General features: G+C 46.1%; 1 protein-coding gene, 1 long non-coding RNA gene and 1 pseudogene across 2 annotated transcripts; 1 reads left to right on the top strand and 2 right to left on the bottom strand.

Moving 5' to 3' along the window:
• Positions 1–3,185: 3,185 nt before the first annotated feature.
• On the bottom strand, positions 3,186–4,583 carry Lrrc10 (leucine-rich repeat-containing 10). The gene has a single exon (NM_001108096.1). The coding sequence runs from the start codon at positions 4,513–4,515 to the stop codon at positions 3,694–3,696; it is 822 nt and encodes a 273-aa protein (NP_001101566.1). The 5' UTR covers positions 4,516–4,583; the 3' UTR covers positions 3,186–3,693.
• A 1,893-nt stretch (positions 4,584–6,476) lies between these two features.
• Positions 6,477–14,598, top strand: LOC120093599 (uncharacterized). The gene is made up of 2 exons (XR_005486954.1): positions 6,477–8,024; positions 13,498–14,598. It is a non-coding gene; the product is annotated as an uncharacterized LOC120093599 (long non-coding RNA).
• A 5,014-nt stretch (positions 14,599–19,612) lies between these two features.
• Positions 19,613–21,699, bottom strand: Rtcb-ps1 (RNA 2',3'-cyclic phosphate and 5'-OH ligase, pseudogene 1; annotated as a pseudogene).
• Between the last annotated feature and the right edge of the window lie 2,125 nt (positions 21,700–23,824).

Raw genomic sequence — 23,824 nt, 5'->3', positions numbered from 1 at the left:
ACTGCAGGATTCTAGGATCCAGTAAAGGCTGCACTGGTCTCTCGGGTGTGACTCCTCCGTGAGGACTAGACTGCTATTGTTTGACTTGGGAGGTGCTAACAGGATGTGGGAGGGAATCTGTTCTCTTCCCAATTCTCAGAGTAACTTCAACTCTGCAAGATCTGGCTCTAATTTCTCTTCTTTTTTTTTTTAAAGCTGTATTTTGAATTGTGTCTCGGGTGGGCATTTGTGCTGAGTGCAGGTATCCTTGGAGGAGTTGGGTCCCCCAGGAGCTAAAGTAGTTGACTTGGGTTCTGGGAACCAAACTTAGCCCCCTAATCACTGAGCTGTGTTTCCAGTGGCCGTTCTACCATGGCTGTCAAGTGGATGTGAGCGGCATTTCCCTGTGAACTCAGCCCTAAGGCTCACAGCCTGCTGCTGTTGGTCCATCTCCATTCCTGTGGCCCTTTCTCCATCCTCTTTGGTCATGCTTCGTAAGCCTGCCATTGCACTCACGTGTCGATGCAGGATTTGTGAGCTTGCCGGGTTCCTGTGTTTTAATGTCTTTAGAAGTGGGAACTTTTCTGTGGATCACAATTGCTATAGAACTTTAAAACCCCTAGCATGAGCAATAAAGGAAAGCTGGATTTAGATCTTGGTTTTACCTTGTGTTGCTGAAAGTGGAACCCAGGCACACAGGTTACTAAGTGGCAGAGGTGGGGATTGAGTCCAGATAGTGAGGAGGGTTCTTCCCTCAGCCAGGGTACTGCAGTGTTCTCTGATGGCTGTGACCTGTGCTTCCCCCCTCCCCCCCAGCTGGGGATCGAACCCAGGGCCTTGCGCTTCCTAGGCAAGCGCTCTACCACTGAGCTAAATCCCCAACCCCAGTGACCTGTGCTCTTAAGTTGTTTTCACTGACTTGAACGCAGAAGCCATCCTTGCCCAGCCCTGAGATTTTGAGACTGACCCTGCCTTAGCCTCCTGAGTGCAGGGGTTGCAGGCATGTGCTATTATCCTGGCAAACCCTGCCTTTTGAGTGCAAAATTACAAATTACAGTGGTTGCCACATAGGGCAAAATAGAAAAGGTTGGTGGTCTGTTTTTCTACCATATGGTAAAGATGAGTGCATGAGTACAGTGTTTGAGTTCAGCTGAGGTACCAGTTGAGGCTGTCTCAAAAGAAAACAAGTTAGCTGTGTCCTGGAGTTTTAATTGCTGCGGTAAGACATAACCCAAGAAGGATTTAATTCATCTTAAGTTTCCAGAAAGTAACTCTGTCCCCCAGGGAGGGAAGTCAGAGAAGAACCAGAAGCAGAAGCCATGGAGAGGAGGTGCTGACTGGCTTCCTTCTCATGGCTGCCTTCACTTCCCCACAGGACCCAGAACCACCCCAGGAGCGGCACCTTCCCTAAGTGAACTGGACCCTTCCGCTTCAACTATGAATCAAGAGAATGCCACACAAGTTTGTCCACAGGCTAATCTGGTGGAGGCATTTTCTTAGTTGAGGTTCCCTCTTCCCAAATGATTTCTAGCTTGTGTCAAGATGACGTCTATGTAGCTGGTACAAGTTAATACTACTCATCTCTAAAAACTGAGGGGAGGTCAGTAGGTAAAGTTTGCCTTCATTCCTACCTGGGATGGTCTGCAGATTTCCCTCAGTCCTTTAGGTTTCCAGACTGAAAACCCAGGGAAGAAATAATACTTGGTGCTTCAGCCTTTCTTCCTTATTTGCAACGAGATCTTAGTATCTCCAAGACCACCAGAAGATGCCTCTCAGCTCACGACCCCTTTGGTAAACCTCCATTTCCAGGAATATCTACATTATAATACATAGCAGCAAAATAAGTTATGAAGTAGCAACAAAAAAATTTTATAGTTGAGGGTCACCACAACATGAACTGTATTAAAAGGTCGCAAGCATTAGGAAGGTTGAGAACCACTGAACTAGAAGAAATGTAAATGCCATATAGACGTCATTAAAAGAGGCTTTTTTTTTTTTTTTTTTTTTGGCATACATTTGAGAAAAGTATGTTGCAAGCTTACTGATTTAGAAAAAAACAATTTGGCTATACACCAAATGTTAGTTAGCTTCAGCTCAGGGCTATAGACCAGCTTATGCTAGAGAAGACACGCCTGTTCATCTTGAGAGGGAAGACTGTAGCAGAAGCTTCTTTGTTCCCTTCCCCCCCCCCCCCCCCCCCCCCCCCCCCCCCCGAGCTGGGGACCGAACCCAGGGCCTTAGGCAAGCGCTCTACCGCTGAGCTAAACCCCCAACCCCGCAGAAGCTTCTTTGGAAGGCAAATTCTTGTTTGCAAATTGTGTTTAGAGTCAGTCACCTTGAATAAGAATAGACTGGAAAAAAAAAAGCATTCTAGCAATCTAGTAGAAATGTGGGCTCATTGCTATAAGAAGAAATCTATCCCTCTGGGTATAAACATACTACATTTAATGATTAAGGGCATCTTTGGCGGCGGTCTGGTCACTGGACTGCAAGTGCTCTGCACCAGAGAGGTGGTGACAGTATTATGTGATATTCCAGGACCTCCTCTGACTTAGCAGCAGTATTTCTGAAAGGATTCTGACAGTCCAGAACCGTGCTTGTCCTCCCATGGTCAGTCCTCCCATGGTTCTTTATAAAACCTTCATATAGTTCGTCTTAGTAAGATGACAATTTGTGTCCTTGTGTTTTGAAAAGGTTATTAAATCATATACTGACAGCGTTTTAGAATTTATGCATTTGTGATATGTTCTTTCATAAATAATGCCCCAAATACCTAGATTTGTAGACTGTCAACAGACCCTATGAACAAAAACCCAAACAAATGATGACAAAAGTCAAGGTAAAAGCTGAAACTTCCACTTCAAACTTCAAATGCTTGTTTTAGGCGAACTGATTTTTACATTCTACCTTTAACAAAGAATGACTCTCGGGGAGCATGACTGTTCTGGAGGGCAGGTTGGACCCCCACCCCCACCCCCACCCCCGAGGAATCAGGAGGCTGCCTAGGAGAAGAAAGGTTTGGTTTTTCAGATGACAGTGAACTCAGCCGACTTTAGTTCAAACCTTACAAGGGAAAGTGAGTGGAACCAGCTTGAGCCACTGTAAAGTTAGAAGGCCCAGCTCCACTGAAAGACTGCTTTGTGGTGTTTACAGCAGGGGCTAAAGTGCTGGGACGCTCAGGCCTGTGTAACCACAGTTTTTTCCTTTAAAACAAGCCTGACAAGGTAGAGTTGTCCCTTTCAGGAGCCAAGTTAGTAACACCAGTACATTGATACTACACGGAACTTCATGGTAAGGAAATAGGTAGGTATGAGAGCGAGAGACAGACCACCCGAGCATTTGATAGCATTCTTTATTTTAACAAACACCATATACGAAGCACTCACTAGCCTTGTGACCAGCCACTTCTGCAGAGTGGAAAAGGCTGGTGTGGTGTGTGGCCCTTCTTGCTCTCCAGTGTTTCCAAGTAGCTCATCTGAAGGAGCTGCTTCTGGCACAGGAGTGACAGTCACTCTGGGTTCCAGGTCAGCAACAGCACACACCTTCCCCTTAGGAAGAGGTGCTGTGGACTGGAAATGCTTTCTTCTCAATAGTCCTGTATAACCTCGACTGGCTCTCCATCAGCCCTGGGATGAACCAGGACTATGCCTTCTGCTCCAAAGAGATGCCTTCGGAACAGATGGGTCCTCTGAATTGCTCTTCAACAGCAGCTGCTCAAGAGCTGGGAGGAAGAAGGGGAGGCGGCTCTTGGTTCTCTTCCTTGGCCAGTGCGGATCTCCTAGTTTTTCTGCGGTCAGGTTCTGGGGTCTCCTCTGCCCATCTCCCAACGCGGCGAACACCTTTGCCCACCTTCGGGGCATTTCTGCAAGGATTGTGATCATAGATGACCAGCTTCAGATTTGTCAAGTGGGCCAGGCTGGGGAAGTAGCGGATACTGTTCCGATCCACGTCTATCACCTCCAGGAAGGGCATGTGAAGCAACACTGAGGGGAAGTCAGCGAGCTGATTGCCTGAGAGCCAGATGGTTCTGAGCTCGCGCAGGCGCCGGAGCTGGCCGGGCAGCAGACGTAGAGCGTTGGAACCTGCATGCAGGGTTTTAAGAAGACTCAGTTCACAGACCACATCCGGGAGCCGGGTGAGGCAGTTAGACTCAAGCCACAGGGTCCTGAGGTTCTGGAGCAGGCTGAGCTCATCCGGGAGGTCACAGAGTTTATTATTGCCCAGGTAGAGGATGCAGAGCTGTTTCAAGGTACACACCGCCTGGGGAAGAGCTTTGAAGTTGTTGAAATCCAAGGCCAGGATCTGCAGGTTCTGCAGCTGTGCCAGGTCGGGAGGCAGGCTGTGAAGGTGGTTGTCGCTGAGGTAGAGCTTTACCAGCTCGGTGAAGGAGCACACGTGCAGTGGGAAGCGACGGAGCTGGCTCCCACTCAGATCCACCATCCTGTCCAGAGGCATCTCTCGGAGGTCTCCCACCACATAACTCTGGCAGCGGTCGGTGGGGATGAAAGCCACGAGGGCCCGGATGATGTTTCCCATGTGAAGCTGGCTGCGCGGCGAGCCCCTGCCCACCAACTCTGTCAGGGCGTAGGCTGGCTCTGCCCACTGCTCAGGATCCCTTCTACCCTCTCTTTATAACCTGGAATTCTGTGACAAAAGCCAGTCACTTTGACAGAATAAAGTGCTCCTGATAGCAGCTCGAGTGTCTGGTGACAGGCCCGACAGGCAGGGTCTGGGACATCATGTCCAACTCACATATTTGTCTTTAATCACTTATCTATTCTTTCCTGATTTTTTTCCCCTAATGATAAAATACTGTAACACATGTAGAGAAGTAAAAAAGAAAAATATCTATATTTGTACTATGTAGGTAACACTGTAAATATTTGAATGTATAGCTGTCTCCTTTTGTTACAAATGATTAATTTTTTTTACTTACATGTGAATTTAAAAAGTCACACTGTGACCGTGTACTTGCAGCTATAAAATATGCAATTACTTTAAGTCCTCAAATAGCATTCTGCATATATGCACAATGATTTACACAGTTTTGCACACTGGACCAGTCAGTTACTTGTAATGTGTGGCTGTTCTAAACACCCTCATACACACATGTGAGAGCAGTGGGGGCTGGGACATAGCTCAGTGGCAGAGGGCTCACTCAACCCAAGCAAGGTCCTGCTTCAATTCTGAGTGTGGCACAAAGCAACAACCACACATGCCCTAGGTTTTTCAGGACACATCCTTGAAAGTGTTACCAGAGGTTGGGGATTTAGCTCAGTGGTAGCGCGCTTGCCTAGCAAGCGCAAGGCCCTGGGTTCGGTCCCCAGCTCCGAAAAAAAGAAAAGAAAGTGTTACCAAAGGCTTACGTCCTTTACAGATTTTCGCCACAGTTCCAACAAGCCTGAGCCAATATATAATCAGAAGCAATGGCTTCCGGTTTGTACGTTCTTGCATTGTTACCAGCTAACATCCTGCCACACTTTAAAAGGGTGCGTTTGAGCTGGAAGTGTAGCTTAGAGGTAGAAGTGAGGTCCTGTGATCCATTTCCATTTCTGCCAAAACAGACACAAAAAACCCTTCTCTGACGAAGGACAAGAAGGAAATGGGAAGCAGACTAGCTGTCTTCAGACACACCAGAAGAAGGCATCTGATCTCATTACAGATGGTTTCGAGCCACCATGTGAACTCGTCTTCTTTTATTTTTTTTTATTTTTTATTTTTTGGTTCTTTTTTTCGGAGCTGGGGACCGAACCCAGGGCCTTGCGCTTCCTAGGTAAGCGCTCTACCACTGAGCTAAATCCCCAGCCCCTGAACTCGTCTTCTAAAGCATGGATAATTACATTGTAACTCTAGGGGGCAGCTGTGCCAGATGCATTTAAACACCATCAAAGCTCTGTGCTTCTCTTCTGTAATAGTGTCCAGTCCAGAAAGCAACGATCTGCCAGAACATTCTAAGGACTGCTCAAGAACGAGGGCCTTCAAGGTCTGACCACTGGGGGTTAGAGAGATGGCTCAAAGGTTAAGAGCACTTGTTCCGTGCCAGCCATATCTGACGGCTCACAACTGCCTTTAACTGCAGCTTTGTGTGTGTGTTGGTGGGAGGGGGGTGATGATCCAGCACCCTCTTCTGGCCTCTGTGGGGACTTGCATACTTGTGTGTCTACACATATGCACACACACACACACACAAATAAATATAACTGTTAATTTTAAAATCTATCCACTGGAAATGGAAGCAGAAGTGTTTACTGTCTCTCTGCTCTTTGCTATATGGCAGGAAACTGGCCCCTCCCCCTCCTCCATGCTCTTCCCCACTTGCTGGCGCGTATTGTCACCTGAGGTGACTTTACAAATCAGGGGAGTATGTGGAAATCACATGCTGAAACTGGCAGCACTTTGGATCATCCTGGATGCCTGAATAAATTCTGAACAGACATCTCCCTCCTCACAGCTCCCGTGCCTCATCCAACACCCCTCGGAATCTGGGTAGGTGAAAAGTTAATTGACCAAGTCATGAGTGTCCTCCTGTTACTGTGTTAGCCTTTAGCTCTCCTGTATTACCTTGTTTTAGATCCCCTCCTTACAGTACCTTGTTAGAGTATAGATAATTGTTAAAGAGAAGCAGATAAATCTATATATGGACTTGAGAAGATACTTAGAAGTCTGTAAAAACACAAGCCACATTCAGAACGATTTCATGATTTCCATCTATGAAAAGTTTCACGTACATCCTTGTGTAGAGTAAGTATTTCTGTTAAGAAGTAATGGTGATTGTTTATAAGAAATCTTCCTGGAGATTTAGGATGACATGGGGGATGTTAACTTTCCGTTTGCACTCTTTCGTGCTGTTAGAATTTTTTTTTTAAGGGCATATATTATTTTAAAATTAAAACTCGGCCGGGCATGATGTACCTGTGTACTCATAATCCTAGTCCTTGACACCGTGAAGCAGAAGAATTGCTGCAAATTTAAGGGCCAGCCTGAGTAAGTAAGTTTCCAGTCAGCTTGGCCTGCAGAGTGAGACCCTGTCTAAACAAAAGGAAGATAATAAAATACAATGTAAAACTAAGCCGACAAACAAGGAAGCTGGCCCACACGCGCTTGCTTGCTGTTTGGAAACAGCGGCCTGGCTTGGTGTCCTTCTCCAACACCTTCCCTGTAAGAGACACTGCAGAGCCACAGGCCAGGAGCATCCGGGAGACCTGGAGTGGCCTGCAGAACCTGTCACCGCTCATTCCCTACTCAGGGGATTGTAACCAAAGCTGGTGGCTTGGGCTTTGCTAGACTTTGAGTGTCAAGGGCTACTATCTTGAGCTCGCTCCTTGCTTTGGGTGTTTGTGTTTTGTAACAAGCGCTCTATATTTAACCTAGTCAGCGGTGACCACAAATGGTCACAAAGCAGTGCCCTCCTTGTCCCTAGAAATGATAACAATAGAGGTATTGCTTCTGGCTGTTATTTCCTGAGCGCCTGCTAAGTGCTAAACCCGGAGCCGCGTACTAAAATTCGTACACAGAGATAAGTGTTTTACTCCGTTTCTTCTACGAGAAACAAGGGGCTCAGGGAGCCTTTATAATGACGTCACATACTTACTGATCACAGTTAACAACGGAGCCACCAGGTAACAGAGGACACCATTTCACCCCGGCTGGGAATGCTCGGGGACTGGGAGAGTAGAGCACTTCCTTAATCTTTGCTCCAATACACAGGACTTCCAATCAGCACTTTACCACTGCTCCCACCCCACCCCCAAGTGAAGGTGGGTAGTTGACACGAGTCTCACGATTTGGAAGTCGTTTTCTGCTGACTTGTGTCTCTGACCTGTGGTACTCATTGCTGCCCTGGCCCCCGGTTATCTCTTCTGCAGAGGTGGGACCTGCTTTCCTGCATCACTAGCAGCAGAATGGGGCACAGAGAGAGGAGTCACTTGTTCTTGTCCCACCCCAGCTGAAACGGGTGGTTGGAGTTGAGGTCTCTGATTCAATCGCGGGGAGTAGGTATTTTCCAGCTCCAAGATTCACAATTCGAGGGGCTCCCTAAAGATAAGGTGAGTTAAATACAAAGGCGAGTTGTGTGCCCACAGCCAAAAAGAACTACAAGTGCCTCCAGAACTGGCCTGGGGTTCCCCCTTCCTCCCTTGGCTGCCGGATCCTGCAGGGTGGTTTCTCGGCCTGTGTCTCTGTGATTGTTGTGAACAGTGTATTCAAGCAGAGTTAATTAGGATGGGATGTGTGCCACTCCCCAGAGCTGGGACCCGAGTGGTTTTCTGAACAATCACGAGGTATGAAGAGGTCTTCAGTGGGAGGTCTATAATGTTAAGACTCCAAAAGCATCCAGTTTTGTTCAGAGCCACAACTGTAATCGTGTTAGAAGTACAACTCACGGGGTTGGGGATTTAGCTCAGTGGTAGAGCACTTGCCTAGCAAGCGCAAGGCCCTGGGTTCAGTCCCCAGCTCCGAAAAAAAGAAAAAGAAAGAAAGAAAAAACAAAAGTACAACTCACACACATCAGCTGTCAGTTTAAATACCACCAGTAAAGACCGAAACCAGAGCCATCCACCAAAACAGCCACTGCCAGAGCGGCATTTGGTTAGCTTGATTCCTTTATTCATTCATTCATTTATTTATTATTTATTTATTTATTTATTTATTTATTTATTTATTTATTTATTGACACGATTTCTCAGTGTAGCCCTGGCTGTCCTGGAACTCTCCCTTGAAGAGCAGGTGCATCCGGAATGCAGGGATCAAAGGCGTGCGCCACCGCTACACATCTGATTCCACGATTTTAAAAGTTAAAAAAAAATTAAAAGATTTTCTGCTTTACAATATTCTATGTTAGATTTTGAGGAGTTCAGAGGGTTCCTACCACCCTCAGTCCACAAGGTGGCGGTAGAGTTTATTATTGAGAGCAAAGACGGCTGTTAAGGAGACCATTTGATATCTGAATCTGGACCTTTTGCCTGTCTGACTTTCTTCGTCCTCTCCTCCTCCCCACGCTTCCATTTTAAGATTTACAAACTTTACTGGTTCAACAGTAAACAGCTAAGGAGACGTTAACACCCTTGGAAAACAGACCTTGTATATTTCTTTGAGCTTTGGGAGTTAATTTTGAGCCACCTTATGCGATTCTGGGAACCAAATTTGGGTCCTCAACAAGAGCCACACGAGGCAGTCTCATTCCGGTTGCTCTTAATAGTAATTTCCCTCCTCCAGGAGATGGTTGGTAACATTTGAATACTTTATTTGTCTGGTTTTGATACAGAAACACCTTTGCTGTATACGCTGGAGCAAAATGCCTAAGTTGAACTGCTCCTTGTGGTCAACCTCGCACAGAGAGGAGACTGTCGTACCTGAGAGAGAGACAGCAGTGTTTAGTGGGGAGAGCTGAGTACTGCTGAATAGTCTACAGCGTGTGGGACAGACCCTCCCCTCAACTAAGAATTATCTACCCCCCAGTATCTCGTTCCAAGGTTGAGGAATCCTTAGCTGTTTGTGCCAGTGTGAGCCAGTCACTTTTCTTTTCCTTTTTTTTTCGGAGCTGGGGACCGAACCCAGGGCCTTGTGCTTGCTAGGCAAGCGCTCTACCACTGAGCTAAATCCCCAACACCAGTCACTTTTCTTGCTGGGGTCTGTATCACCGAATCACCCAGCATATTAAACAGCTAGGATCTTATTTTTCAAGTGGAGCAAATTGTTTGTAGTCTTGGGGAAGATTTTCTTTCAATTTAATACAGTGGGTGGGCTAGTATTGAAATACTCTACATACAACCAGCCTTTTATGGATTCTGGGTCAGGAAGATAGCTCAGTGGATAAGGCTGCCTGCTGCAAAAGCCTGCTGACCTGACTTTGGTTTCTGGAACCCTTGTCAGGATATAAGGAAAGGACCAAGTTGTTCTTTGATATCTACATATATGCTACAGAACTTCATGACCACCCCACATCTAGAATATAAAGATAATGATGATAATAAAAGCAACATCACAGGGCTGGAGAGATGGCTCAGCGGTTAAGAGCACTGACTACCACAAAATTGAAACAGATGGATCACTACCGAATACCTTCTACGAAGCCACAATTACTCTTATACCTAAACCACACAAAGACACAACAAAGAAAGAGAACTTCAGACCAATTTCCCTTATGAATATCGATGCAAAAATACTCAACAAAATTCTGGCAAACCGAATCCAAGAGCACATCAAAACAATCATCCACCATGACCAAGTAGGCTTCATCCCAGGCATGCAGGGATGGCTTAATATACGGAAAACCATCAACGTGATCCATTATATAAACAAACTGAAAGAACAAAACCACATGATCATTTCATTAGACGCTGAGAAAGCATTTGACAAAATTCAACACCCCTTCATGATAAAAGTCCTGGAGAGAATAGGAATTCAAGGCCCATACCTAAACATAGTAAAAGCCATATACAGCAAACCAGTTGCTAACATTAAACTAAATGGAGAGAAACTCGAAGCAATCCCACTAAAATCAGGGACTAGACAAGGCTGCCCACTCTCTCCCTACTTATTCAATATAGTTCTTGAAGTTCTAGCCAGAGCAATCAGACAACAAAAGGAGGTCAAGGGGATACAGATCGGAAAAGAAGAAGTCAAAATATCACTGTTTGCAGATGATATGATAGTGTATTTAAGTGATCCCAAAAGTTCCACCAGAGAACTACTAAAGCTGATAAACAACTTCAGCAAAGTGGCTGGGTATAAAATTAACTCAAATAAATCAGTTGCCTTCCTCTATACAAAAGAGAAACAAGCCGAGAGAGAAATTAGGGAAACGACACCCTTCATAATAGACCCAAATAATATAAAGTACCTCGGTGTGACTTTAACCAAGCAAGTAAAAGACCTGTACAATAAGAACTTCAAGACACTGAGGAAAGAAATTGAAGAAGACCTCAGAAGATGGAAAGATCTCCCATGCTCATGGATTGGCAGGATTAATATAGTAAAAATGGCCATTTTCCAAAAGCAATCTACAGATTCAATGCAATCCCCATCAAAATACCAATCCAATTCTTCAAAGAGTTAGACAGAACAATTTGCAAATTCATCTGGAGTAACAAAAAAACCAGGATAGCTAAAGCTATCCTCAACAATAAAAGGACTTCAGGGGGAATCACTATCCCTGAACTCAAGCAGTATTACAGAGCAATAGTGATAAAAACTGCATGGTATTGGTACAGAGACAGACAGATAGACCAATGGAATAGAATTGAAGACCCAGAAATGAACCCACACACCTATGGTCACTTGATTTTTGACAAAGGAGCCAAAACCATCAAATGGAAAAAAGATAGCATTTTCAGCAAATGGTGCTGGTTCAACTGGAGGTCAACATGTAGAAGAATGCAGATCGATCCATGCTTATCACCCTGTACAAAGCTTAAGTCCAAGTGGATCAAGGACCTCCACATCAAACCAGACACACTCAAACTAATAGAAGAAAAACTAGGGAAGCATCTGGAACACATGGGCACTGGAAAAAATTTCCTAAACAAAACACCAATGGCTTACGCTCTAAGATCAAGAATCGACAAATGGGATCTCATAAAACTACAAAGCTTCTGTAAGGCAAAGGACACGGTGGTTAGGACAAAACGGCAACCAACAGATTGGGAAAAGATCTTTACCAATCCTACAACAGATAGAGGCCTTATATCCAAAATATACAAAGAACTCAAGAAGTTAGACCGCAGGGAAACAAATAACCCTATTAAAAAATGGGGTTCAGAGCTAAACAAAGAATTCACAGCTGAGGAATGCCGAATGGCTGAGAAACACCTAAAAAAATGTTCAACATCTTTAGTCATAAGGGAAATGCAAATCAAAACAACCCTGAGATTTTACCTCACACCAGTGAGAATGGCTAAGATCAAAAACTCAGGGGACAACAGATGCTGGCGAGGATGTGGAGGAAGAGAAACACTCCTCCATTGTTGGTGGGATTGCAAACTGGTACAACCATTCTGGAAATCAGTCTGGAGAATCCTCAGAAAATTGTACATTGAACTGCCTGAGGATCCAGCTATACCTCTCTTGGGCATATACCCAAAAGATGCCCCAACATATAAAAAAGACACGTGCTCCACTATGTTCATTGCAGCCTTATTTATAATAGCCAGAAGCTGGAAAGAACCCAGATGCCCTTCAACAGAGGAATGGATACAGAAAATGTGGTACATCTACACAATGGAATATTACTCAGCTATCAAAAACAACGACTTTATGAAATTCGTAGGCAAATGGTTGGAACTGGAAAACATCATCCTGAGTGAGCTAACCCAATCACAGAAAGACATACATGGTATGCACTCACTGATAAGTGGCTATTAGCCCAAATGCTTGAATTACTCTAGATGCCTAGAGCAAATGAAACTCAAGACGGATGATCAAAATGTGAATGCTTCACTCCTTCTTTAAAAGGGGAACAAGAATACCCTTGGCAGGGAAGAGAGAGGCAAAGATTAAAACAGAGACTGAAGGAACACCCATTCAGAGTCTGCCCCACATGTGGCCCATACATATATAGCCACCCAATTAGACAAGATGGATGAAGCGAAGAAATGCAGACCGACAGGAGCCGGATGTAGATTGCTCCTAAGAGACACAGCCAGAATACAGCAAATACAGAGGCGAATGCCAGCAGCAAACCACTGAACTGAGAATAGGACCCCCGTTGAAGGAATCAGAGAAAGAACTGGAAGAGCTTGAAGGGGCTCGAGACTCCATATGTACAACAATGCCAAGCAACCAGAGCTTCCAGGGACTAAGCCCCTACCCAAAGACTATACATGGACTGACCCTGGACTCTGACCTCATAGGTAGCAATGCATATCCTAGTAAGAGCACCAGTGGAAGGGGAAGCCCTGGGTCCTGCTAAGACTGAACCCCCAGTGAACTAGACTGGTGGGGGGAGGGCGGCAATGGGGGGAGGGTTGGGAGGGGAACACCCATAAGGAAGGGGAAGGGGGAGGGGGATGTTTGCCCGGATACCGGGAAAGGGAATAACACTTGAAATGTATATAAGAAATACTCAAGTTAATAAAAAAAAAAATATAGGAAAAAAAAAAAAAAGAGCACTGACTACACTTCCAGAGGTCCTGAGTTCAATTCCCAGCAACCACATGGTGGCTCACAACCATCTGTGATGGGATCTGATGCTCTCTTCTGGTGTGTCTGAAGACAGACACAGTGTATTCATATAATAAATAAGTCTTTAAAAAAATAAACAAGAGCCACATCACAATAATCTTATTTGTTGAAGTTGATTGTAGTTGTGCATGCATTTGGTCCCAGCAACCAGTGCTCAGGGGTCTGGGGTTGGAGTTTAAGAAAGAAGGCTTTCCTTTGGCAGTCTTGATATTTCTGAAACGTCCTAATGAACTGTGGGTTGATAGGTTAAATTTGTAAAGGAAGTTTTGGATTTGAACCTGTGAAGTTTGAATTGACTGTTTTTTTTGTTTTGTTTTGTTTTGTTTTTCTTTTTTTCAGAGCTGGGGACCGAACCCAGGACCTTGCGCTTGCTAGGCAAGCGCTCTACCACTGAACCAAATCCCCAACCCCGAATTGACTGTGTTTTACGAAGGACTCACCAAGCCAAGCTTTCTTCAGTCTCTCTCCCTTCCCCTCCCCCTCCTCCTCCCTCTCCCCACCTCTTTCTTTCTCTCCCACCCCCTCCCTCTGTCCCTTCTTTACCCGTTCTTCCTCTCTTCATCTTGGTGACAGGGTTAGGAGAGAAATCCTCGTGTGAAACACCACATGACTTCAGCACCAACCTCCGTCATCAGGAGTTTGCGCTCGGCCCTCCAAGCCTTCTCTGTCAGGCGTGTCTGAGTCTCTCTGGGATGCAGACGTTTGCTGTAGTCGGAAAGCAGCTTGAATCACATCGACAGAACTCCCAGCAACTTAGAACCTCCTGGAATTCACGGAGCAGCCTTGAAACTTTGGGAGTCACTGAACCATTGCAACCTCGAGTGTGTGGGAAGAGGTTGCAAATTTTAAACAGTGAAGCAGATCTTTGGGGCTGGTGTGTTTCTAGATGGTTGCAGATGAGGGGACATCAGGGGAGGTTGTGAGAGGCCAAATCTTTTAAATTCAGATTCCATTTTAGAGAATTTGTACTCAGGTTAACTAACAGGCTGGTACCTAGCATTGGTTTCCAAGTTACTGCCGCCTCTTCCCCAACAAAACACAAGCCTAGCTCCAGTTTCTAGGCTAATCCCCAACAAGACCAGCATCTCCAGGTTAATCTCCCCCAACTAGTTTGGACTTACCATGATAACACCCCAAAGGCCCGCCTTCTATCTAACAACCACCAATGCAGAGGGAAATAGAAGTTAAGTTTATGGTTTGACTCCCAGCACCACCAATTATGCTAAAGGCCATAGTAGCTCTCCAATTAAATGCTCAGCAGGCTAGAAGCGTGCGGGCACACACGCACACACACTCACACGCCACTTGCTGCTTTCTATAAAACCTTACTCCATAGATGTTCGGGGACTCTTCCATCAAAGCCATCCTGCTGTGTCAGAGCTGGCAGGTGGGGCGCCCAATCTTGAGCTTGTGAATAAAGACCCTGGTGTGATTGCATCAGATCGGCTCCTGACTGGTCTATTGGGGTATGAGAACTCTTCCTTGGTAGAACAGTTGGCACGCTCTTAGTTTCTGCCAGTGTATCTCCTTGGTTGTCACCTTTCAGCCTGCATACATTGTAACAGTAACTTTTATTTTTCTGGTGTAATTGTTGTCTGAGAGGCTTACTATCTCCATCTGCTAGCCTAAGCCTAGACGTTTCTAGCCTCCAACAACCTAATCCAGGCCTAGAATGCTTGCAGCCTCTGAGGCTTACTGCTGAATAAGCTCACCCTTTCTGGATTCAGCTGTTACGGTTCAAGCTAACTGGTTCAATCTGGCCTTTCTCTTCTAGCCTTTTCTGAACTGCTCTGCTTAGCCTCATGCTAACTTTGGCGACATGTTCTAATCTTTTGGTTCTTCTTGGTTTGCTGGTTCACTCTGTTTTCACCTATCTGTAGCTTGTTCTCTCTTTGTCTGCCTTTGTAAAACTCTCCTGTAAAAACTCTCCTGAGCCTCCTTCTCCCTCACTGTGCTGCTCCACTCTCCCTCTCAACTCTACAGTGCTGCTCTCCACAAACTCTGCTCTATTCCTGTATTGGACTCTCTCCTTCCTGTACTGTCTGTCTCTCCCTTAAGTAGCTTCCCTTTCCTCTCTTTTCTCCTGAGAGCTGGGCGTATCCTATTTTGTCAAATCTTTCTCTGATTCGTCACTTTGTCTGCCACTCAATTAGACACCACTTTCAAACATGGGTGCTTCCTTCTACAAACTGACTTTACCTTCATTGTTTGGGATTAGAGATGTGTCTTTATTCTAGCCAGAGAAATTAAAGGTATGTGCCAAGGACTGAAGAAACAGGTTCAAATGTCCTGTGACGATACACGGCTGGGTTGATATTGGGATGAACCGAATGAAATCCACGTGAATTGAGACCAACCTCATGAACTCACACGTCTGTCTGTCTGTCTGTCTGTCTGTCTGTGTTTTTCCTCCCTCTTCTTCAGGAACTGAACTCCAGGCTTCATACACGCCAGGCAAGTGCTCTACCACTACAGTTGATATTTTCTCTATTTTTTTTTTCAGGATTTATTTGATACGATTTCTATCTAGAAGGCATTCTTATGGTTTCCCATACTGAAGCATGTCCCCACTGAGGTAACCGTTATGAAGCAGGAGCAGCTCATGGAGTCTTACCAGCTGGAGATGTCCTTGTTGCTTCCCCTTAGAAGGTGTGTTACAAAGCAGGATGACCAGAGGGCGTTTGTGTGACTGTCGTGAGCAGGTTATAAGAGACTATAAGCTGTCTGGGCACATCGGGCTCACAAGTGTCACAGATAAACTTGGCCCCTTCAGAGCTTCAGGGTGAGTTAGCTGTTTTTCTCGGTTTCATTTACTCAGGGGGAGGGGAGATTTGGCATCGGTTCAGTATCATTCTGCTTCAGGAGTCTGTTGGTTCTGATCTTCGCTGGACACTGCCCACTTGAACTCCATGTGTGGGGTAATGTGGTTAGAAGGGTCCTAGGCTTGGACTCTGCAGGTCTCATTAAACTCTATTGGCTTGCTTTCTTTCTGAGATCTCTTTCTCCTCATCTGGAAAGAAGAGGGTTGTGTCCCTAACAGTCCATCAAGCTAGGAAGCATGCATTTCCTGCTGGGACTTTAGCTTTAACAAATGCTAGGTATATTTTATCGGAAATGTCAGTTCTGCCGGTCAGTTTTATGTCAACTTAACACAAGCTGGAGTCCTTGGAAAGGAGGGAGCCCCAACTGGGAAAATGCCTCCACAGATTGGGCTGTTGGCAAGCCGGTAGGGCATTTTTAAAACTGGTGATTGATGTGAAAGGACCCAGCCCACTGTGGGTGGGGCTGTCCCTGGGCTGGTGGTTCTGGGTTCTATAAGAAAGCAGGCTGAGCAAGCCAGTAAGCAGCACCCTCCATGGCCTCTGCATTGCCTCCTGCCTCCAAGTGTCTGCCTGTTTGAATTCCTGTCCTGACTCCTTCAATGATGAACAGTGAGCGATGTGGAAACGGGAGCCAAACGAACCCTTTCCTCCTCAAGCTGCTTTTGTTTCTTCCATCAGGACAATAGTGACCCTGATGTTTTTTCTCTATCTCCATAGTATCACCCTTCTAAGAACATCATACGGTTAGAATCGTATGGGTTGTTCAGACTGCCCCTTTCTCTCGGATATGTGATTTATGCCCCCACACCCCTGGTGCAAGAGCTCCCAGCTTGCCAACCCATTTCTGTTTCACGCTGAATGGAAACTGTTGGGATGTTGTGGGCTATTTACTCTCTTACCTATTGAGCAACACCCTGGCTACTTGCAAATCGTGGTAGTCATGAACAAAGCTGTTGCAAACATAAGCACTCGTTTGCAGTTGTGTGTGTGTGTGTGTGTGTGTGTGTGTGTGTGTGTGTGTGTGAATGTCAGTGTTTGATTTATTTGGATAAATACCAATGAACACAGATTGCTCATTATACAGTAGGAATACACTTGGATTTTGAAGAACCTACCCATCTCCCAAACTGTCTTCCAAAGTGGCTATCCTGTGTTAACATCCGCAGCAGACGTTAAACTGGAACACCACAGAGACTGGCCTACTTTCTCCTTTATATATACAATACAAATATTTTCCATAGTGAGAAGTAGACATGTCCTTCTCCTTTTATTTCATTAGTTTTTTTATTCATTTGCAAGTTCTGAGGTAAGCCGCAGCTGGGCACTCTAGATGAGTGGGCTCTCGGCCGAGGTCTCCGCGTTACCAGCTGTACGGACAGTGGCTGCCTCCGCAGGTGTCTCAGTCCGGATGTGAGGCCCAGAGACTTCAACAAGAGGGAGATGCTTTTGAAGAACCTGAAGAAAAGTGGAAAGATTTATGGAGAGAGTCACATCCTCTGGTGTCCGTAGCAAAACTTACCCAGAATCTCAGGCCTGGTTTCTGGCCGTTTGGGGTTCACCAAGCTCTGAGCCTAAGGCCAGGCTCTGTAATAACAAGTTCTGTAAGCCCCAAGTCCCCAGTTGCTCCTTCTAGATTTCCTGCTGGGAGAGCAGTGCATTCAGACTGTCCTCCCACCCCCACCTGACCTGTCCAACACGACCTATTCCTTAGAAACCCTGGCTCTTTCTGGGAAGTGCCCTGAGGCATTCTGGGACATGAATGAAATGCTGGCGTAAACTTCAGGTCTGGCTGACCTGGATGTCCTAAGAAACAAACACCTGTTGCTGGAAACGCAAATCTGTAGAAATCAGAGATGAACCGTGGGTCAGAATGGAAGGTAGAGAGTGTTTGGTGGAAAGTATCTTTAAGAATATTCCTGGGCTGGAGAGTTGACTCAGCTGCTTTCCCAGAGGACCAGGATTCAATTCCCAGTACCCACATGGCAGCTCACAAATTGTAGCTCTAGTCCCAGGGCATCCAGAACCCTCTTCTGCAGGTATCAAACACAAACGTGGTGCACATATGTATATATGGGTGAAATACTCATACACATAAATAAAATATCTTTAAAATATTTAAGAGGGGACTGGGTGTCCCAGAGTTGAGCAATCTGAATTGTGAACTGCAGGATAACAGACTTCATAGAATTTGTGCGAGCCTTAAAGGGGACAGTCTGAGTAACATTTTGATGACACATTTAGATCATGGTAAACGCTTACTAGTCATCATCATTTGGGCGGGGGAGATAGTCATGTAGCTCACCAGACAGCTTGCTGGGAATGCCTACTAGCTTTAGTCCCCGGTAGAAGAGAACTACGTTAGTCATATGGCCACCAGGGGGCGCTCCTGGCCCTGGGAGTCCACACGGGCATGGGCCTTTATGATTCATGGGTAGACAGATGTGAGAAAGCTTGCGGATCTGGAAGCCTCCAATTAAGTGTTGAAAAAGAAATCATCTTTAGAGCTGGAACTGGCTGGTTTCCCTGGCGGAGCAGAAGCTGACCCGACCACTTGTAGAAGGGCAATTCCATTTAAACCAGATAGTCCTGCCTTCTCCCTGAAGGGCAATGCCACTAATTCCTGCGATGTGTTTTATTTATTTTTATTTCTAAGACATAATTTATTGGTAGACCCCCCCCAATCTTGGACATGTTAACGTGAGGGGAATGGCCTTTTATTGAAAATATATTTTTCCTCAAATAATATATCCTGAATCCAGTTTCCCCTCTCTCTACACTTCCCACTTCTCCCTACCTTCCCTCCTACTCAGATCTGCTTCCTTTCTTTCTCATTGGAAAGCTAACAGGCTTCTAAGAAATAATAATATAATAAAATATAATTAAGACAAGACAGACACATCAGAATAGGACAAAACAAAGAATAAATAAAATAGGACAGAAGGAAAAGAGTCCAAGGAAGAAACCGTTTGTGATTAGTGTGAGAGGGATTGAAATGGAGTCTGAACCTTGCAGCCCACGTGGACCTCATGTGTTTAAAGCAGTGGTTCTCAACCTGTGGGCCTCGACCCCTCTAGGGATTGAAGGACCATTTCACAGGGATCACCTAAGACAAACACAGACATTTACATTACAATTCATAACAGTACTGTACTGGGCTGATTTTGTGTGTCAACTTGGTTCTATAAGAGAGAAAGCTGAGCAAGCCAGGGGAAGCAAACCAGTAAGTAACATCCCTCCATGGCCTCTGCATCAGCTCCTGCTTCCTGACCTGCTTGAGTTCCTGTCCTGACTTACTTTGGTGATGAACAGCAATGTGGAAGTGTAAGCTGAGTAAACCCTTTCCTCCCCAGCTTGCTTCTTGGTCATGATGTTTGTGCAGGAATAGAAACCCTGACTGAGACAAGTACCAAAGTTACAGTTATGAGGTGTCAATGAAAATAATTTTATGGCTGGGGTCACCATAACAGGAGGAACTGTATTAAAGGTCACAGCATTAGGAAGGCCAAAAACCTCTTCAGGCTAACTGGCCCATGTGCTTCCAGGCAGACAGGAGGGTTCCTGTCTACCTCTTATCTTGACAGAGCAATGCTGGGATTACATCTGTGCACAACTGAATCCAGACTTTTTAAGGATTTATTTATTTATTTATTTTAACATTCAAAAACCTATTTAATAGAATGTTTTCATGATACCTACTGGGCTACAGAGCTTGGTGTAAAGAAGTCCACTCTGCTGATTACAGACTTGTATGACCAAGTAGGGCATTTCTTTTTTTTTTTTTTTTTTTTTTTTTTTTTTTTTTTAGGTTCTTTTTTTCGGAGCTGGGGACCGAACCCAGGGCCTTGCGCTTCCTAGGTAAGCGCTCTACCACTGAGCTAAATCCCCAGCCCCACGTAGGGCATTTCTTGATCCCTTCCCACACCCCAAGAGTCACAGAACCCCGTGGGACAGGCTCACTTGACTGTTCCCAACAGAGATACATGTCTTCTGGAAGGCTATCTTCCAACCTGTGTGTGACGGCAGCCTCTCCACCAGCCATTGTGGTGTGCATAGTGACAGCTCTGCCATTCGGATCTTGTCAGGCCTCGAGTGGGTGTCTTAGGGATCTCAGTCCATGGGCACCTCAGAGATGCTGACAGTCTCGGGTCAATCCTTTAATAACAGCAATTGATCTCAGTTTAATGGCCTTCTTGCTGATCGCAGCATCATGGCAAGTGTTCATGACGTCTGTCACATTCTTATATGATTCTGGAGCCTCTTCCATAACCAGCTTGGGGGACGCAACCCGGATGGCGATTCCCATGTCTCCCAGCTTGTCTAAGACATCTTGGAAATCTAAATTACGACGTGATTTTGCTCTGGACAAAGCACGACCTGCTCCATGACAGGTTGTTCCAAAGGTCTCAGTCATGCCTTGTTCAGTGCCAGTCAGAACATAACTACAGGTCCCCATGGTGCCACCGATAAGCACTGGTTGTCCAGTGAGCTGGTAATCAACAGCAATGAGGGGATGGTGAGGAGGGAAAGCGCGGGTGGACCCTTTCCTGTGCACCAACAGCGTCCGCTCCTTTCCGTCTACCACGTGCTGCTCCACTTTGGCAATGTTGTGAGAAACATCATAAATCACATGCAGGTCCAGGTCGTCAGGGGTTGTGTTGAAGACTTTGGCAAAAGCCTGACGGGTTAAGAAGGTCATAGACGAGCGGTTAACCCAGGCATAGTTTCCAGCGGCAGCCATTCCCTTTAGATAGTCTTGTCCCTCTGGGGATGCAATCCGAGCACACGCCAGCTGCCGGTCATTGACTATAATCTTGTCTCTCTTCATGGCTTTCTCCATAGCTACCAGTGCGTCTGTAGCTATTTGGTGGCCCAAGCCTCTGCTCCCGCTGTGGATCATCACGCACACCTGTCCCTTATGGTCGATGCCCATCTTCTTGGCAGCATACTCGTTGAAAATCTCATCTACAACCTGGATCTCTGCATAGTGGTTGCCTGCTCCCAGGGTCCCCAACTGAGGAAGGCCCCTTTTCTTTGCCCTGGGTGAGACCTTATTGGGGTCGGCTTGGAGCATCCTTCCATACTCCTCACAGTGCTCCTTGTCCTCAGCCCAGGCATAGCCTTCTCTCAGGGACCAGTCCACACCCATCTCCAATGCCTCCTCCAAGTCTTTGGCATTCATTGGAATGACACCTTTCGATCCCACCCCGACAGGGATGTGGTCAAACATAGCTTGGGCAAGTTGTTCCTTCACAGGCTGTACATCGCTCTCATCTAAATTGGTTCTTAACAAGCGGACACCACAGTTAATATCAAATCCGACACCACCTGGGGATACAACTGCCTCAGGGTCATTCATATCAAAGGCAGCCATGTTCCCTATGGCAAACCCGTAGCCTGAGTGGACATCAGGAAGCCCAATAGACCGATGAACTATTCCAGGCAGGGCTGCCACATTGCCAATCTGTTCATGGCTGGCAGGAAGCCACCAATACCACCACCTCGACAGGCATTCCGTAACTCCTCAAACATGAGCTTTTCCAGAGCATCATTCACATAAAACACCCCTTCAACCTGCATGTTGGGCACAAAGCCCTTCTTGATCCTCCAGCAGTTCTTATTGATCTTGTCCAAGAACTGTAGATCATCGTTGTAGTTACGACTCATGGTGGCGGCGAGCTAGCGATAGCTCCCGGCTACACCGATTTATTTATTTATTTATTTATTTATTTATTTATTTATTTATTTATTTATTTTTTTTCGGAGCTGGGGACCGAACCCAGGGCCTTGCGCTTGCTAGGCAAGCGCTCTACCACTGAGCTAAATCCCCAACCCCTGATTTATTTATTTTTTAATGTATACAGTGTTCTGCCTGTGTGTGTGCCTGCCTGCAGGTCAGGCGAGGGCACCAGATCTCATTATGGTGGTCTTGAGCCACCATGTGGTTGCTGGGATTTGAACTCAGGACCTCTGGAAGAGCTGCCAGTGCTCTTAACCTCTAAGCCATCTCTCCAGCTTTTTCTGTGGTATCTGGGCCTTTGTGGCTACTCTTTCTCTCCACTGAAACATCTCCTCTGCTTTTTTTTTTTTAAATTTAAATTATAGTCTCATTGGATAGTCTGGTGCGGCCTTGGACTTCTGGGGCCTCAAGCCTTGGAGTTCTTTAGGATGGCAAACTGTCGATGTTCCCAATGTCAGCAGAGAGGCTGACATTGGTGCTCAGGGTTCTCGCTGAGGTGCCAAGAGGCCTTAGCGTGATGTCGGTGCTGACAGCAGGCTCTGGATATCACTGTAAAGGCAGCGTGGCCGAGGCTGACACTGTGATGGGCCAGCGAGACGGCTCAGTGGGTGAGGGTGCTTGCTGCCAAGCCTAGAGGCTTGAGTTGGATCTCCAGGATCCACGTGGTGGGAGGAGCGAGTTGATTCCAGTACGTCTTCCTCTGAACGCCACATGTGTACCCTCCATCTCCACACAAAATGAATAAAGAATTAAATAAATAAATACAAACATAATAAAAAAATTTAAGAGAGAAAAAGGGGTCTCTGGAGGGTCATTCATATTTTTTCATTTCAATTGTTTGCCTTATGTGTCCACCCCTAGGAATCCTGGGGGGAACAATGAACTGGCCCTGCCAGAGGTGGCCAGCAACGAATCCCACAGACTCATGCCAGATTGCAAAGTCCCTGCGTTCCTTTTGACTGTTAATAGTAACAACAGTTATTCACTACAACCACATGAGAAACAAATTAAGAGTGAAACTGTATCAAACTGACTTCCTCTAGTGCCCACCATCCCATGAGACACTGCTCTTCCTCCTCCCCGCCCTGTCCCACGTTGCACCCCATCCCCACCCACCCCGCCTCCTATCCCATGTTGCCCTGTAGACTGCTCTCTGGGTGGCACTGTATTCAGTGGAGCAGTCCTCCCCCTGGCATCATGGACCGGCCTCTTGTGTAGAAGTTGGATGTCTGTAACATGCATTGTTCTGTGCACTGGCAAACCCCAGCATCAACATCTGAGCAAACAATAGACAGACAGATGGACGGAAGGAACTGTGCTTGCTTCTGGGTACAGGTTGTTTGGGGGACCTCATGAAGAGATGTGAAGAATAATTTGGTTCTTGGCTTGGCAAGATTTGGTCTCTGTGAAAGTCTCTCTCTCTCTCTCTCTCTCTCTCTCTCTCTCTCTCTCTCTCTCTCTCTGCATATATGGTACACATAAAAAGATCTCTCTGTCTTTGTCTCTCAGTCTCTATCTGTGCCTCTGTGTCTCTGACTCTGTGTCTCTGTGTCTCCCTGTTCCTTTGTCTCTGTCTCTCTCTGTCTCTTTGTCTGTCTGTCTCTGTACTGGCTGCTTTTTGTGTCAACTTGACCCAAGCTAGACTCGTCACAGAGAAAGGAGGACATGCCTCCATGAGATCCCGCTGTAGGACATTTTCTCAATCAGTGGGGGAGGGCCCAGCCCATGGTGTGTGGGGCCATCCCTGGGCTGGTGGTCCTGAGTTCTATAAGAAGGCAGGCTGAGCAAACCACTAAACAGCGTCCCTCCGTGGCCTCTGAATCAGCTCCTGCCTCCAGAATCTTGGTGTTTGAGTTCTAGTCCTGTCTTTCTTCCATGAACAGTGCTATGGAAGTGTAAGTCAAATAAACTCTTTCCTCTCCAACTAGCTTTTTGGTCATGGTGTTTTGTTGCAGCTCTAACTACGAGTCTGTCTGTCTGTCTGTCTGTCTCTGATGCATGTATGGAAGCCAGTGACAGTGGAGAAGGAGGCACCAGATGAAGGGAGAAAGAGTGTGATTTGGTTGCTAGAGGGGTCTCTGGCTGATTTTGGCCCACGATGGAGAAG

Source organism: Rattus norvegicus, chromosome 7, assembly GCF_036323735.1.
Source record: "Rattus norvegicus strain BN/NHsdMcwi chromosome 7, GRCr8, whole genome shotgun sequence".
Taxonomy (NCBI): domain Eukaryota; kingdom Metazoa; phylum Chordata; class Mammalia; order Rodentia; family Muridae; genus Rattus; species Rattus norvegicus.
Note: the sequence above shows the minus strand (reverse complement) of the source record. Positions and strands in the feature narration are given on the sequence as shown.